At 31.8% G+C, this 13,996-nt stretch overlaps 2 protein-coding genes and 1 long non-coding RNA gene across 5 annotated transcripts in view; 1 reads left to right on the plus strand and 2 right to left on the minus strand.

The window, feature by feature from the left end:
• LOC107606717 overlaps nt 1-638 on the minus strand; it is a 5,332-nt gene extending 4,694 nt beyond the window's left edge. Inside the window, exon 1 of the mRNA XM_021107189.1 lies at nt 33-638. Coding sequence (XP_020962848.1) covers nt 33-597 — 565 coding nt within the window. The 5' untranslated portion in view covers nt 598-638. The remainder of the gene's footprint in view (nt 1-32) is intronic.
• On the plus strand, nt 8,247-11,703 carry LOC107609867. 3 transcript variants are annotated; one of them, XR_002351072.1, is made up of 5 exons: nt 8,247-8,506; nt 8,730-8,965; nt 9,745-9,937; nt 10,172-10,314; nt 11,173-11,703. It is a non-coding gene; the product is annotated as an uncharacterized LOC107609867 (long non-coding RNA). The 3 variants fall into 3 exon arrangements; XR_002351073.1 differs by having other exon boundaries at nt 11,183-11,703; XR_001613303.2 differs by lacking the exon at nt 11,173-11,703 and having other exon boundaries at nt 10,172-11,004.
• The window catches only part of LOC107606715, a 4,045-nt gene continuing 2,944 nt past the window's right edge, over nt 12,896-13,996 (minus strand). The window contains exons 5-6 of the mRNA XM_016308745.2: nt 13,513-13,725; nt 12,896-13,358 (exon numbers count right to left, since the gene is read on the minus strand). Coding sequence (XP_016164231.1) covers nt 12,952-13,358; nt 13,513-13,725 — 620 coding nt within the window. The 3' untranslated portion in view covers nt 12,896-12,951. The remainder of the gene's footprint in view (nt 13,359-13,512; nt 13,726-13,996) is intronic.

The following is a 13,996-nucleotide window of genomic DNA, read 5'->3' on the forward strand; positions in this document are numbered from 1 at the left end:
TTAAAAGAAAGGACAAAAATTAGGTTGCTTACCGAAATATTCCCTCCCGATAACACAATGAAGAATACTATCCTGATCATGATCGCGCACAAGATGAGGCAAAATAATTTGGTGACGATCATGAAAAGTTTGAGAGAGGTAGGCGAATGCTTTTTTGTTCCCATTCAAAGCAGCAAGAAACAATGGTGTCTCCCCATTGTTGTTCTTCAGTGTCCTCAACTCTATCCTCTCCTCATTCTCCCCTATGATGCACTTGCACAGTCTCGCAAACCCCCTGGACGCCGCCACATGGAGAGGTGTATCGCCGTGCTTGTTCCCTATCTTCAGAGCACTCTTCTCATGCTCTACGATTATACTCACAAGATCTTTAACAACATTTTCTTCGTCCAAATCCACCGCCACGTGCAACGCCGTGTCCTCAGAATTGTTAACCGTTATGGTGCGGGACTTTGGGATTGAGCGGTACATCTTCTTTACTTCAACCCAATTGCCTTCGAGTGTGTATTGTGCTAGCTTTTCACGCAGTTCTTCATCGGCTCCGGCCAGTTCCATTCCAATTTCTTCTTCTTCTTTAGTTACTTCGTTTGTCACCGACATGTTTGTTAGTGGAAATTATATGACTTTATTTTGGAATTAATGTTGATTTATATGCAGTGTTGTGTAAGACACTAAAGAAGATTTCTAGTATACGTGCGTAAATAATATAATGCATGCCTTTATCAATTTCTTGCTTCATGCTTTCAACTTTATTTAGATGACAAGGAAAGAATAAAATATTGAGTGGAAATTCCGACATTGTTGAAAGTAATTAAAACTTTAAGCTTTAAGTACGTGCACAGTAATGGATTTATATTTAGTATACATGAGAGATGAGACACAAACACGTACGAACAGGGATGTGAGATCAACAAGTCCAAGTACATAACAGGAACCAACACAAAACTAAAGCAATAGTATTAATCAAACATCAATAGACTAAATAATAGTAACGCGTTACACTATCTCTTAGCATAAAACCTCCATGAGAGCCCTCCTCGTACCCTGCTGCAAATTCCGGAAGGAGTATGCTTCATCGCTACACAGTGATATAGATCATACTCGAGTCTATACACACCTTACACCTCCAATCATTCCTTACTTCAATAAATATGGGCTTTAACAACGCCAAATTTGGCAACGCCTTAAAACCATTTTCTTAGATAGTTTTAGACAACGATTTTTTATAGTGTTATTATTGAATTCAATTTTTTATTATTTTATAACAACAAATTAAAACCGTTCTCTTTGGCTATTTTAAAGAACGGTTTTATAACCGTTACCATGATTTATTTTTAAGCAACGATTTTTTATTGTTGTTTAAATAATTATACAAAAGAAATGCATAAAAACCGTTGCTAAAATGCTACACTTTAAAATCGTTCTATTAGATGGCCTTAGACAACGGTTTTTACAATGTTATTGTTGAAATTCAATTTTTCATTACATTATAGCAACAAATAAAACTGTTCTTTTTAACTATTTTAAAGAACAATTTTATAACCATTACAACAATTTTTTATCAAACAATAATTTTCTAATATTATTTAAATAATTATACAAATAAATAATTTTATTATAATAAATTTAATTATAAATTATTATTCTACTTTATAATTTTGTTAAAATCTTGGTACTATCTTTACCTTTATCTTTTTATAAAATTCCTTACCCTATAATCCCTAATTATTTGTCCTAATTGCTATCCCTAGACACACGCACACTGAACAAAGTGAGGGAGGTGAAGAGTGCAAGAAGAAGGGAATGGAGGAGGGGACAGCACCGGCAAAGCTTGGAGCCACCATCGTTGTCACTGCTCGCAAGGAAGAGAGGGAGACCGATCATAAGAGAGAGCGACGCGAGGAAAAGAGAAAGAGAGAGAGACAGAGCGATGCGAGAGGGAGATGATGCCTCGTCGCCGTCGTGCTTCCGCCGCCACCAGTTCGCCGCTGTCGCTGCAAGGGCTCGTTGTGGGTAGCGCTGCCGTCGCGGGTAGTGTGGCCGTTGCAGTGGAGGAAGCCCAGAGAAAGACGAACGAGGAGCCGAAGGACGCGTCGGTGGGTGTTTCTCTTGCCGCTGTCAATGTGGGCCGTTTGCCGTCAAACCATACGCCGCTGGTGGAGCCATTCTTCGCCGACGCTGGTGCGGGAGGTCCGAAGAGGAGGCTGACCCAGCTTCACCTCTGCGTCTCGTTTCTGCAAGCTTGCCAGGATCTCTGCTACCAGAAAACGGTGTTGTCCTCGCTGGCCGTCAATGCCGGAGCCTCTGCCAGCTTGCTCTCCATTGGTTACGCCACTACCGGGCTGCTACTGCTCCATCGTTCTGTTTTTTCATAGCTGCAGTGAGTTCCTGATCCAAAACCTTTATCGTTATTGTTGTGTTATATGCTTGTTAAGGGTTTTGGGTGTTAACGTTTCAGCGTTGAACCACTGTAACTATGAAGCTGTGTTTGATGGTGTTGTTGCTGCAGGAAGTTGTCAGTGTGGCTAATGCCGCTGCTATTTGTTCGGTTCAAGACTGTTGCTGTTGCTGCTGGGAGTTAGGATGAAGGGTCAGGCTTAATTTCTATGGATTTCGACACGTTGAGGTAGGGGATTCGTTTCCAAACTAAAGATTTTAAATCATGAATGCCAATAAAGTTTATCGAATAATTGCAAATAAGTTATGATTGTCTAGAATGACTAAATGATGAGTTTGAGTTGGGTTTGTGATGGTGAAAGTGACTGAATTTGATGAATATGTGATTGATTTACTTATTTTTTGGGAATGTTGAAATTCTGATTGTTAGCTGATTGTAATGAGAATTTGTTTAGTTTGTGGCTATGAATGGTGATGGATTTGAAATTATTTGTTAAATTAAAATATGATAAGTTGATTTTGGAAAAGTTGTTGGTAATTGTTAAAAAGAAGATTGGTGGATTGTTGAAGATAAAGGGACCCTTAAGGGTGGTTAAGTCCACTTTTAGGAGAGGTTATGTCCGAATTTTTATAAAAATATAAAAATTTAGTTATTGATCAAGATTTTAGCTTTAGTACTTAGAGACAATTTAATTAGTTGAATTCATAAGTTACAAAAGAGCTAAAGCTAAATGAAGTAATGTTCAGAAATTTTCTAAGATAAACTAATCCCTTTTTAATTTTAGTTTAGTATTGCTTTATTACTAAGTTAAGCCCCTCATTTATGGCAACGAGGAAAACTCTTTTAAGAGTCTTTTAGAAGTATAAAACTCAATTTAGGATCTACATTCTTAAGATAAGCCATGGTTATACTAATAATTTCCTAAGTGATAGAAATTCACATGCCAAAAAATTTGTATTGTTACTATTATTATACTTTTATTAAGGTTCAAGCGCTTGGTATCTTGGTAGTTACGTTGAAATGCTGATTATTTTATTTTTGCTTGGTATTTTGATCAGGCAAGTCAAAGCAGCGGTCTTTACTCCCTTTGTGAGAACGTCCAGAGAAAGTTCCTGAGCTTGAGTCAGTACCTGACTGCTCAGATTCAACCGTCAAAACTGAACTCTAGCATCCTGCTTATCTAAACTGATCTTTGGTAATAATTTTGTTGTTGGTTATTTTAACACTTATCTTTATCTTTAAAAAATTGTTTTGGAAGTGTTATTATTTTAATTAGTTCTATTTTAGAATTAGGTATACACAGTAGCTATCGTTTGAGATTGCGGGGGGATGGTGCTAGACTTTTATATTAAGTTAGTAGAAATCATAGTGAATCTATATGCTTGAATTGAATATGCCACTCCTGTCCTTTGAGATTGTGGGGAATGGTGCTAGACTTTTATAGTATGTTATTACTTATAAACATGCTTGCATTGCATAAGTAATAGGGGTGTCCGCAGATCGGATCGGATCGGATATGGCCGAAAATTCGATTCGATCCGCACAATTTCCATTGGATCGGATCGGATATCGGATATATCCGCATAATTAAACCTTCTCTTTTTAATCATATTTCTATGTAAAAGAATTCGATAAAAATATTTCTTTCATATTTTTAAACTTATTTATTCCTAAAATATTTTTAATCAAACTATCTCTAAATAACAAAAATAAAATAATACAATATATGAATAATAATTACTAATTAAAACATACAAACAAGTAAATATAATACCAAACATATATATTTATTTATTTATTAATTATTATAGTGCGGATCTGCAGATCCACGGATCGGATACGCGGATGTAGAGCAGATATCCGTGATCCGATCCGCATCAATTTGCGGATCTATCCGCAATTTTCGAATCGGATGCGGATATTTACCGTGGATCTGCGGATACGATCCAATTCATGAACAGCCCTAGTTATTTGGGTCTATATCCTAAAATTAATAATACCAAGGTTTATGCTAACAAAATTAAATGTAATTATTGACTATAAAATAATTGATTAATTGTATTACACATTATATTAGTGTATGAATGTCCCCTCCCTTCCCACAAGTCAGAAAAAAGAATGTGAGAGTATTAAAAAACTTGGTATAAATTTCATATTTCTTTTTTCTTTTGTTTCTCTAAAAAAAATATCACATGGTGCCACAATAAATTACAATAAAAATGTTTGGCTAATGGCTATACATCAACATCTTCATTTTCTTTTAATTTATCTCAAAAACAGATAACATGTTAATTATTATAAGCACATGAACATGCCTTTACCATTTTATGAAATACAACATTAGATTTTTCTTTTAAGATCAATATTATACATTAGGTGTGGATGTGCTTATTATTATTATTATCTAGATTTTTGTTTTTACAGAATAAAAATATTTATTTATTTTAGACACTAATAGACCTCATCTCATTACACAGACCAAAAAAGAAGGAAAGAATTATGCACAAACGTGTTGATGTAAGATTTCAGAATGAAAAAAAAGTAAATAAATAAAAAAGATGATATACTATATCTATTAAATAATACTCTTCTCACTAATATTCGATAAAGAGTAAATATCCAACCCGATGCTGATAATTTTTTCGAAGGATTACGAGGTCTTTAAACAAAAAAAAAAATACCATTTTTGATTCTTGATATTTAATTTTGTGAGACTGGTTAGTCCTTCTTTTAATGATTTCTTTTTAAAACATATTTATGTGACATATTAATCACTAATATATTCTCTATTTAACTTTTATAAGTAAAAACAATTTAAAAATTACTAATATTTCTTAGTTTTACACAATAAATTTAACTGCGGATCTCCGGATCCGCGGATCGGATACGCGGATGTAGAGCAGATATCTGCGATCCGATCCGATCCGATCCGATCAATTTGCGGATCGGATCGTATCCGCAATTTTCGGATCGGATGCGGATATTTACCGCGGATCTGCGGATATGATCCGATCCATGGACACCCCTAATAAGTAATATACTTTTTGCTAAATGAAAATATTACAAAAATATTACTCAAATTAAAAAGGACTTTAGTTAACGTTGGTGTTTTCTTATGTACATAACAACAAACTCTACAGTGAGATCAAACAATTTCAATTGAGTAAGATGCTAAACTGAAATAAACTTGTTGCATTGTATTTTACAAGTTAAATATTATTTTTTAGAATATTAAATCATAACCATATCAATGGTGTCAAAAATCTCTAGTTAGCATATATTCTAGTATGATGTGCTATTGCAGTGTTTTAAGTATAAATTTTAGACATCAAGTTAATCAATATCTGATCTTTTAGGCTTTTACAAGTTGCTGGTGGTAAGATTAATTCAAGAGAATATTGTAAGAACTTTTTCAAAAACTAATTATAAAATTAAATTTAATTTTATTCTTCAAGAATCATTGTATAATCAACTCATTAATATTGTAATTAGTACTTACCATCTTTTAATTTTATGTAATTGTTTCTTTAGGATCTTTATGGTTATATAAGATTATGTGGAGATCTTCAGCAATCAGTTCCATATGACTATGGTTGCTTGATCATTTTGATGTCTTCAACAGTAAAAAATTTTTGCTGCCAGTATTGATAAAACTCTTTAGAAGAAAATTGAATTCCTTTTTAGGGTTGGGGTTTCTGAAGTTTATCTTCCTGGAGTAATCAAAAAATATCTGGACTTATTTGTAACCGACACTGATAACACTATACTGCATTTGGAATTTTTTTTGTTCACTAAGTATATAATTGTTTATTTTTTTTATGGTAAATATTCAATTAGTTTTTGTTAGTAATTTGATTCAAATAGTTAAGGTTATTTATTGATACGAACTTTAAAAATAATTAGAACTAATTACAATGCAACATGAAAAAATTATTGTAAATAAAGAATTATATAATTAAAAAAACTGTTGTAAAAAGTCACAAAAGGCAATGGTATTAAAACTGTTGTCAAAAGCAGCTATAAAATGACAATGGTATTAAAATCGTTCCAAAAAGAAAAATAACACCAAAGGCAACGCTTTTAAACTGTTATCTTTGTGAATAACAAAACTACAACAGCTTAAAACCGTTGCCTATCCAGTTATAGTTTTAAACTGTTACGTCATGAAAGAGAACGGTTTTAAACCGTTGCCTATCCAGTAACGGTTCTAAATCGTTCCTTAAAAATTGTCGTCAAAACCGTTGTCTATGCCATTAACTATGGCAACGGTTTTTTGGTTGCCGTTGCCTTAGGTAAAAAATCGTTGCCTTTGAGCATTGGTAACGGCCGCATATACCACAGGTCAAAAACCGTTGCCAAAGCGTTGCCTAAAGTTTTAGGAACGGTTTTCTGATCTATGGCAATGGTTTTCGACCGTTGCGAAAACCCTTATTTGTTGTAGTGAGTTCATATTGCAACACAATTTATAATCTCATTCTTCAATGAGATAAAATAATGCAAAAGAAAATAGAATTAGTAGGTTAAGTATATTAATATTGTAATAAGAAAATAAAAATTTTATATTGTTTAGAATAGTAAATTTTGTATTATGTATTAATTTCAATTCTTCTATTTATCTACTTTAAAGAATTTTGAATGGCTAAATGTTGTAGTGAATTTGTCTAGTATGTCAATGAAAAATCAGCCCCTGTTAATAAAGAGATTTCTTCCATTATAATATTGAAGTCTACAGAAAATATTAAAATTAAAAAACTAACTGATAAACTAATATTTATATATTTTTTATAAAACTAACAATATTAAAAAAAAAACTAGAAGAGTTAATTTTAAGCAACGATTAGTTATTATTGTATGATTTTCAGGTCTCATATTATTCAAACCTAATATATTAATTAATACTGCGGAATACTTGTATATGTGCACCAAACTTCCCTTTTTTTAAGATTTTATCAAATTGATAATATGGTATGAGTTTGATAAAATAAAAATGCTTTGTTGAGGTATATGACAGTAAAGGCACTACTGTATGTCTACAGAAGTAGATGAACTTGGGTCAAATTAAAACAAGAAGTTACTTGATAAGGAAATTCAGTTGTAACAATTAGAGTAGTGATTACAATTCAGTAAGGATTACATAGTTTTGTGATTAGGCTAATTAACAGAATTGGTATCAGCTTGCCATATAAATAGAACTTATATGCACTGCACCTTTCTCTGAATACAAGAAAACCTTAAAAAGAATGAGAAATTCAATTTCTCTCATATCATATCATCTCTCCTCTAATCGCCTTCATCTTCATCATTGTTACTCAACCATGCATGATGAATATATATATATATAGCTCAGATACCAAGATTCCTTAGATGCTCAAAAGCAACATGTTGTTAATTAAGAACAAGTCAGATGAGTTCCACATAACACATACATCTCTTTTTCACCCTCTAATTCTTGGTCCCAAATCTTGGATTTTTGCATGGTGTTGTTGGTTCATAATTGCTTTGATATTATTATAAATGAGATTAAATAGGTTTATTTTTGATATCATATTAGATCGGATATGTTCTGAACTTTTGATATCATATTATAATTGAGATTTTATTAATTTAATTTAATTCTAAAAATTAGTTTGAGAAGTAAGAGATATCTCATATTTATAAATTATCCAAAAAATATATTTTAAAAAAATATGGGACTTGTAACGACACTACTACATTTCACACATTTAGTAACATTTATCTTTTAACATTTATTAAAATGTTAGTAATTTTATAAAATTAAATATTAAGTAACATTTGTAATAAAGTGTTACTAAATATATTTAATTTTTATAAAAAGTTTACAAAAACTGTTACCTATTCCTAATCTCGTCGATAAAAAAATTCTTATTGCTCTGAAATCGAATCCACCATCACTCTCACTCTCACTCTCACTTTCATTCTCAGTGCTCTGGATTTTTCAATCTCGCTCTGCCTCCTCAATCTCTCAGATCTCCGAATCTCTCGATCTTGTTCTGCCTCCTCAATTTTTGGTTTTGCCTCCTCTCGATCTCTCTCTCTGCCTCGTTGATCTCATGCATGATTCAATCACACACTCAATCTCATTCCAATAAGGTAAGATTTGAAAGCTTAGGTGATTCTCTTTAAATTCCTAGGGTTTGATTTTCATAGTTATAGCTAATTCTTCAAATCTGATCTCTTCAAATCGAAAGAGTCGGAGTTTAGTAAAAATGAACTAATTCCCTCTTTAAATCTGTAGAAGTTTTAATCCAATTAGCTCCGTGACAGTTGAATAGCTAATTGATCTTAATGAATTTGTTGATTCGTGATCTAGCAGGTCAACTCATAAGAGATGTTTAATTTGAGAAGGTAGGAACCCTAAAATTGATTGCGATGGGGCGAGAAAAGATTGCAATTTGAAGGATCGACAATTCAACGAGCTGGCAAGTAACATTTTCGAAAAGAAGGAATGGATAGGTGAAGAAAGCTAAAGAATTATCCATTCTCTCTAATGTGAAGTGGATTGATTGTGTTCTCTAGCACTGGCAAGCTTTATGAATATGCAAGCACCAGGTAATTAATTAATTAATTAAAACTATTAATTAACTATCTATAATTACTTAGTCTCCTTCTTTTCTGCTCAAGCATGCAGAACAAAAATAAATGCCAAAAGTTTAAAATAAAGTAAGTTTGAACTACTAATTCACAAGCTCATATGTTGCTCTTTTTACGCTCGTACCTTAGATTAGATTATATATTTATTTCTTTCAATGTTGCTGATTTGTAGCAAGGATGAAGAATTAGATGCTAATTATATAGAGTAGCTTATGTTGATTTTGGGCTTAGTTTGCAATGTGATCTGACCCAAAAATCCTTTGGGGCAACCAAACTGGGGATTTTGCTGGAGCCTAGTAGTAGAAGCCGCAGGACTAGGTCAATAGGCCGGGACCAGTTGCTACATTTTATTGAGAGGTCGCTGTCCTTTAAATTCAATACACTTGTCTTTTATATTTTGTCCCTCACACTATCTTTAGTCACCAGAAGTTATCCTTGCTTAATGTGACAAGTAGCTGATATATCTTGTATGACAAAAGCTAGTTGCAATTGTGGACAAGTAGACTGATTGAGGCCCTAGTGAGAAAATGAATCAAACCGAAAAATAATACAATTTTGAAGCTCCTCTTGATTTTTATTGTTTATTTTATTATTTTTAATTTTTTTTGTTGTAATTGTTGATGGCAGCCACTTGAATGATGTGGCATCTTCCTAATTTCTTTTGTGCTTTTGGCTAGTTTATGATATTTTCACTTCTATTGAGTTTCACTTCAAACGTCTCTCTTATGTTTATGCAGAAATTCTTTTGTGGAGGAAGGTTGATATTTGGACCTGATGCTAGATCTCTGCTTGTCACCTTATTACTGATTATTGGTCCAGTTTTCCTCTTTTGTGTATTTATAGCAAGGCATCTTCGGCGTGAATTTCCTTCATACGATATTGGATATGCTAAAGCAGACAGAGTTTAGGGGTCCTACTACTGTTGGGCAGGTATAACATGATGTGAAGTTTCTTTTACTTCTTCCTGCTTCACCAGTGTTTATTTTCTTTTGAATTCTCATATGAATTATTGATTTATGAATAAGACTCTGACTTTTCCTTTTTGTTAGCATGAAATAAAATGATCGGTACATGGACCTAGTGTGCACCAATATAATTACATCTATGCATCTTGGGCTACACCCATGACTTTGGCTTTGTCTTGCAATACGTGTTTATTTTCAGATATCAGAGCATGTGAAGATGCTATTGTTTATTTAGATGCTGATTCTACAGAGAGTTTCTAGTTTATAGGGGCATATCCTATACTTCTTGATCTTGGAGCACAAGCTATCTGCAGTTTGAAAAGTATGTCAGTAGTTGATGTGGTAAGTAGTAGTTTCATATTTGATCAACATTGTCTTTACTCTGTGTACTTACAGTAGGATGTTTCACATTTGATTAATCATTGAAAGGGCAGAAAATGTAGTCCTTTTTCGGTTGGCAACACCCACAGTGACCAATTAATCCAATTCGGAGCCTAGTTAGAATTAAGGCTCTTCAATCTCCAAGGAGTGTGTTTAGTGAGAATCAAACTTAGACCTAATCTTTTTTTTAATAAAGAAGAGTATATATCTATAAAAAATAAAATAAAATTGAAGATTTACTGGTTGATGGCCAATCTTATAGTTCATTATTTCCATATCTAAACTTGTTACAGACTTTAAGTAACAATTAATTGAGGAAAGATATATGGTTTCAATCAAATACAAGCAAGTCATTAACATTTGTAACTGACTAGTAATGATCAGTGTATGCTAGGTTTAGAATTTTGTTTTTAGTTTTTGATATTGAGAATTGAAATTATCAAATAAATTCCAAGCAGAGATACCAATTCCAAGTTTTGGTGCTATATGAATTCTGGTGTCTTGTTGGCTTGATCATGATGTGTATTAATATACGTTTCTCAATTTCATCCACTAGCTCAGATTAATGTGTGAGCAAAAAATATTTGTACCTTGTATAATTGTAGCAACTCCTCATCAATTATAATAAACTTTAATTTATGGTTCGCTGTATAAGTGGCTGATTGGAACTCACATTCTAATCCTGCGGGAAAATTTTTGATTATTACATAAGTGATGTACATCGGTTTATTTTACGTTGCATGAGTGCACATCAAGTTGTTTGTCACTGCGTTATATTGAATATTCCCCCTTCTGATATGGCGAAATCATGCTCTGTAGCTGGCTCTAGATTTGTGAATGTTGTCTTATCAAGGAATTGGATAGCACAGGTGACTGCATTTTCGACCTTCTAGTTCTAAAAGTAGTATCTATAAGTAAGTAGCCTTTTATACTGTTATCTCCCCCCTTGATAACTTAGATTTAGATGGGACGTAACAAGTGTACCTTTTGACATCTGAATTACTGATTTATTGCACTGAAGAAATAATTTGTTTAATTTATAACACCATATGAAACGGTGGCTTCTGCATATGGCTATTATAGTAATTTTTCTATAGTAGTACATTGTACAGCTGGTGAACCTTAAAATTTCAAGTGGACAAGAGAAGAAATTATATGTATGTTCAAATTATTCTTGTGCAGGGTTAAGATTATTTTATTGTCCAATGTGTTACAGAGTTCAAGATACAGTGAATATATATAGAGTTCAAGATTTTTTTTTTTCGTTTATCATTTTATTTGCATCATGAAGCAAATTTGTACAATGATTATTGATTAATGAAAGAGGCTATAAAAATTTCATTTTGTGAATTTGTGAATTTAATGAAATATTTCATGTTGTAATAATTAATTTTAGTATATTTATATTGTGTATAATATAAAATATTAAATAGTATAATATAACTAAAAAAATGTTACTAAAGATCTTTTGTAACATTTTTTAAGTGTTATAAAAAATATCTATGGTAATATTTTTTGAAGTGTTACAAAAAATATCTATGGTAATATTTTTTTAAATGTTACATAAAATATTTATTGTAACATTTTTTAAGTGTTACAAAAAATATCTATGGTAACATTTTTCTAAGTATTACAAAATATATCTATTGTAACATTTCTTTAAGTATTACTAAGAAAGGTCTATTGTAACATTTTTACTAAATATTATTAAATTTTTAGAAAAATGTTAGTAAAACTCTTTAGTAACATAGAGTATATTTAACATTTGTTAAAATGTTACTAATATACATAGGTAACATTTTAATATGATTTTGTAACATTTTTTAAATGTTAGTAAAAGTCAATTATGTAGTAGTGCGAATATAACAGAGAGAATGTTATGCCTCAATTAAAGCTTAAATCATACATTAATAAAACATATACCATACTTTAATTTAGTTTATTAACTGAGAAACAACCAACATATATGTAGAAAGTACAAACCACAAATGATAGGAATAATGGAATAGTATCCAAATATTTAGTATGGATTATATTATGTGTACACTAAAATTAATAATTAAAATTAATTATTAATATAAAATATATATTAAAATATAAATATATATTAAAAATTAATTTAATTTTTTTTACTTAAATATATTAGTAATTGATTTTAGTATATAAATAATATTTTTAATAGAGTAAAGTATTGTTTTTGTTCCCAATGTTTGGGGTAAATTCTATTTGTGTCCCTAACGTTTAAATCGTACTATTTGTATTCCTAACGTTTGTAAAAGTGATTCAATATTATCCTGCCGTCAATTACACATCATGAGCGCTTTAGTTTGAGTTTTAAAAATCTCTTCTTGAAGTTAGAATACACATGTTTGGGATAGAATCGATAATCTACTCCGAAAAATAGCTCATCAAATATTGAAACTAATTTCTATAACATTTACATAATTTCTTTCTTAATTCTAACTTTCTAGGATTTATAGTTTGAGATAAAATAGATAATTTTAAAATGTTAATTAATATTAATTAAAAAAAAATTGACTCTTTAATCAAATTTTTAATCTTTATATCTAAAATCATGTATGTATGCAGAATATGCTTCTAATGATATACCTTAAACCACTTGATTTCCCACATCATTTGCAAAGCAGAGCCAGCTATGCCCCAAGGCTTGTCCTTGCCAAGAGACTGTTTTGCTGCCAAGTGCAACATTGTGTTCTCCTTATAATCTGTTGCCAGCACCATGTTCTCCCAAACTTTTGGTTTCGAAGTCGATAGTATGTTCTTCAATTTCTCAATAACAAGGGGTTGCTTATTTATCACTGCCACCAGCAACACGTTTCGCTTCTTTAAGTTGGTGTTGTAGATGGCACTTGGTATCCTCGATTGAATCTCTTCCACCAATTCAACTATGCCGTACTTTGCTGCCACTAAGAACGGTGTCATTTTCTCCTCGTCGTCGTCATCTTCGTGTTCCTCCTTGTCGTCGTCATCATGATGTTCATGGGCTATCAATTATATATCACACTAAATCATTATTTTATATATATAGATGATCAAGGGCTTCAAGGCTCAAATAAATATTTATGTAATTATTAAATCATTTCTTTTAATTTATCCTCTAACTAAAATATATACTAGTCCACAATAGTACGCAGATACCTTCCGGCGGGTTCTGTCGTTGATTTAAAGCATCATTTGGCGGGTTCTGTCGTTGATTTAAAGCATCATTTATTTCGTCGAAGTCACCTTTCCAATCATCAGAGGGTTTACCGCCAGTTCCAGTGAATGCCTCAGAAGCGTTTTTCATGAGTGTCTTCAACAGTTGATTACTCCATTGGTGATTCTTCTTTGTCTTTCTTACCTTATTTAACACTTAACAACCATATGCAATAATTATTTGAACCAATATATCTTAATAATAATAATAATAATAATCATTTCAATGTAATCATAGTGTGAATAATACAGCTCTTCCTTTCGGTAAGAATAATGCAGACAGTGTGAATGGGTCTCTCTCTTATTCCCTCGTGCAATAGTCTTTTTAACACTTTATTATAAAGTTTTTTTTTATCTTTGGTTATAAAAACTCACACACTTATATACCTGGGGATGAAAATAGGCTAAGTGGTTTGTCATAAACCTG

Source organism: Arachis ipaensis, chromosome B07 (assembly GCF_000816755.2).
Source record: "Arachis ipaensis cultivar K30076 chromosome B07, Araip1.1, whole genome shotgun sequence".
Taxonomy (NCBI): Eukaryota; Viridiplantae; Streptophyta; class Magnoliopsida; order Fabales; family Fabaceae; genus Arachis; species Arachis ipaensis.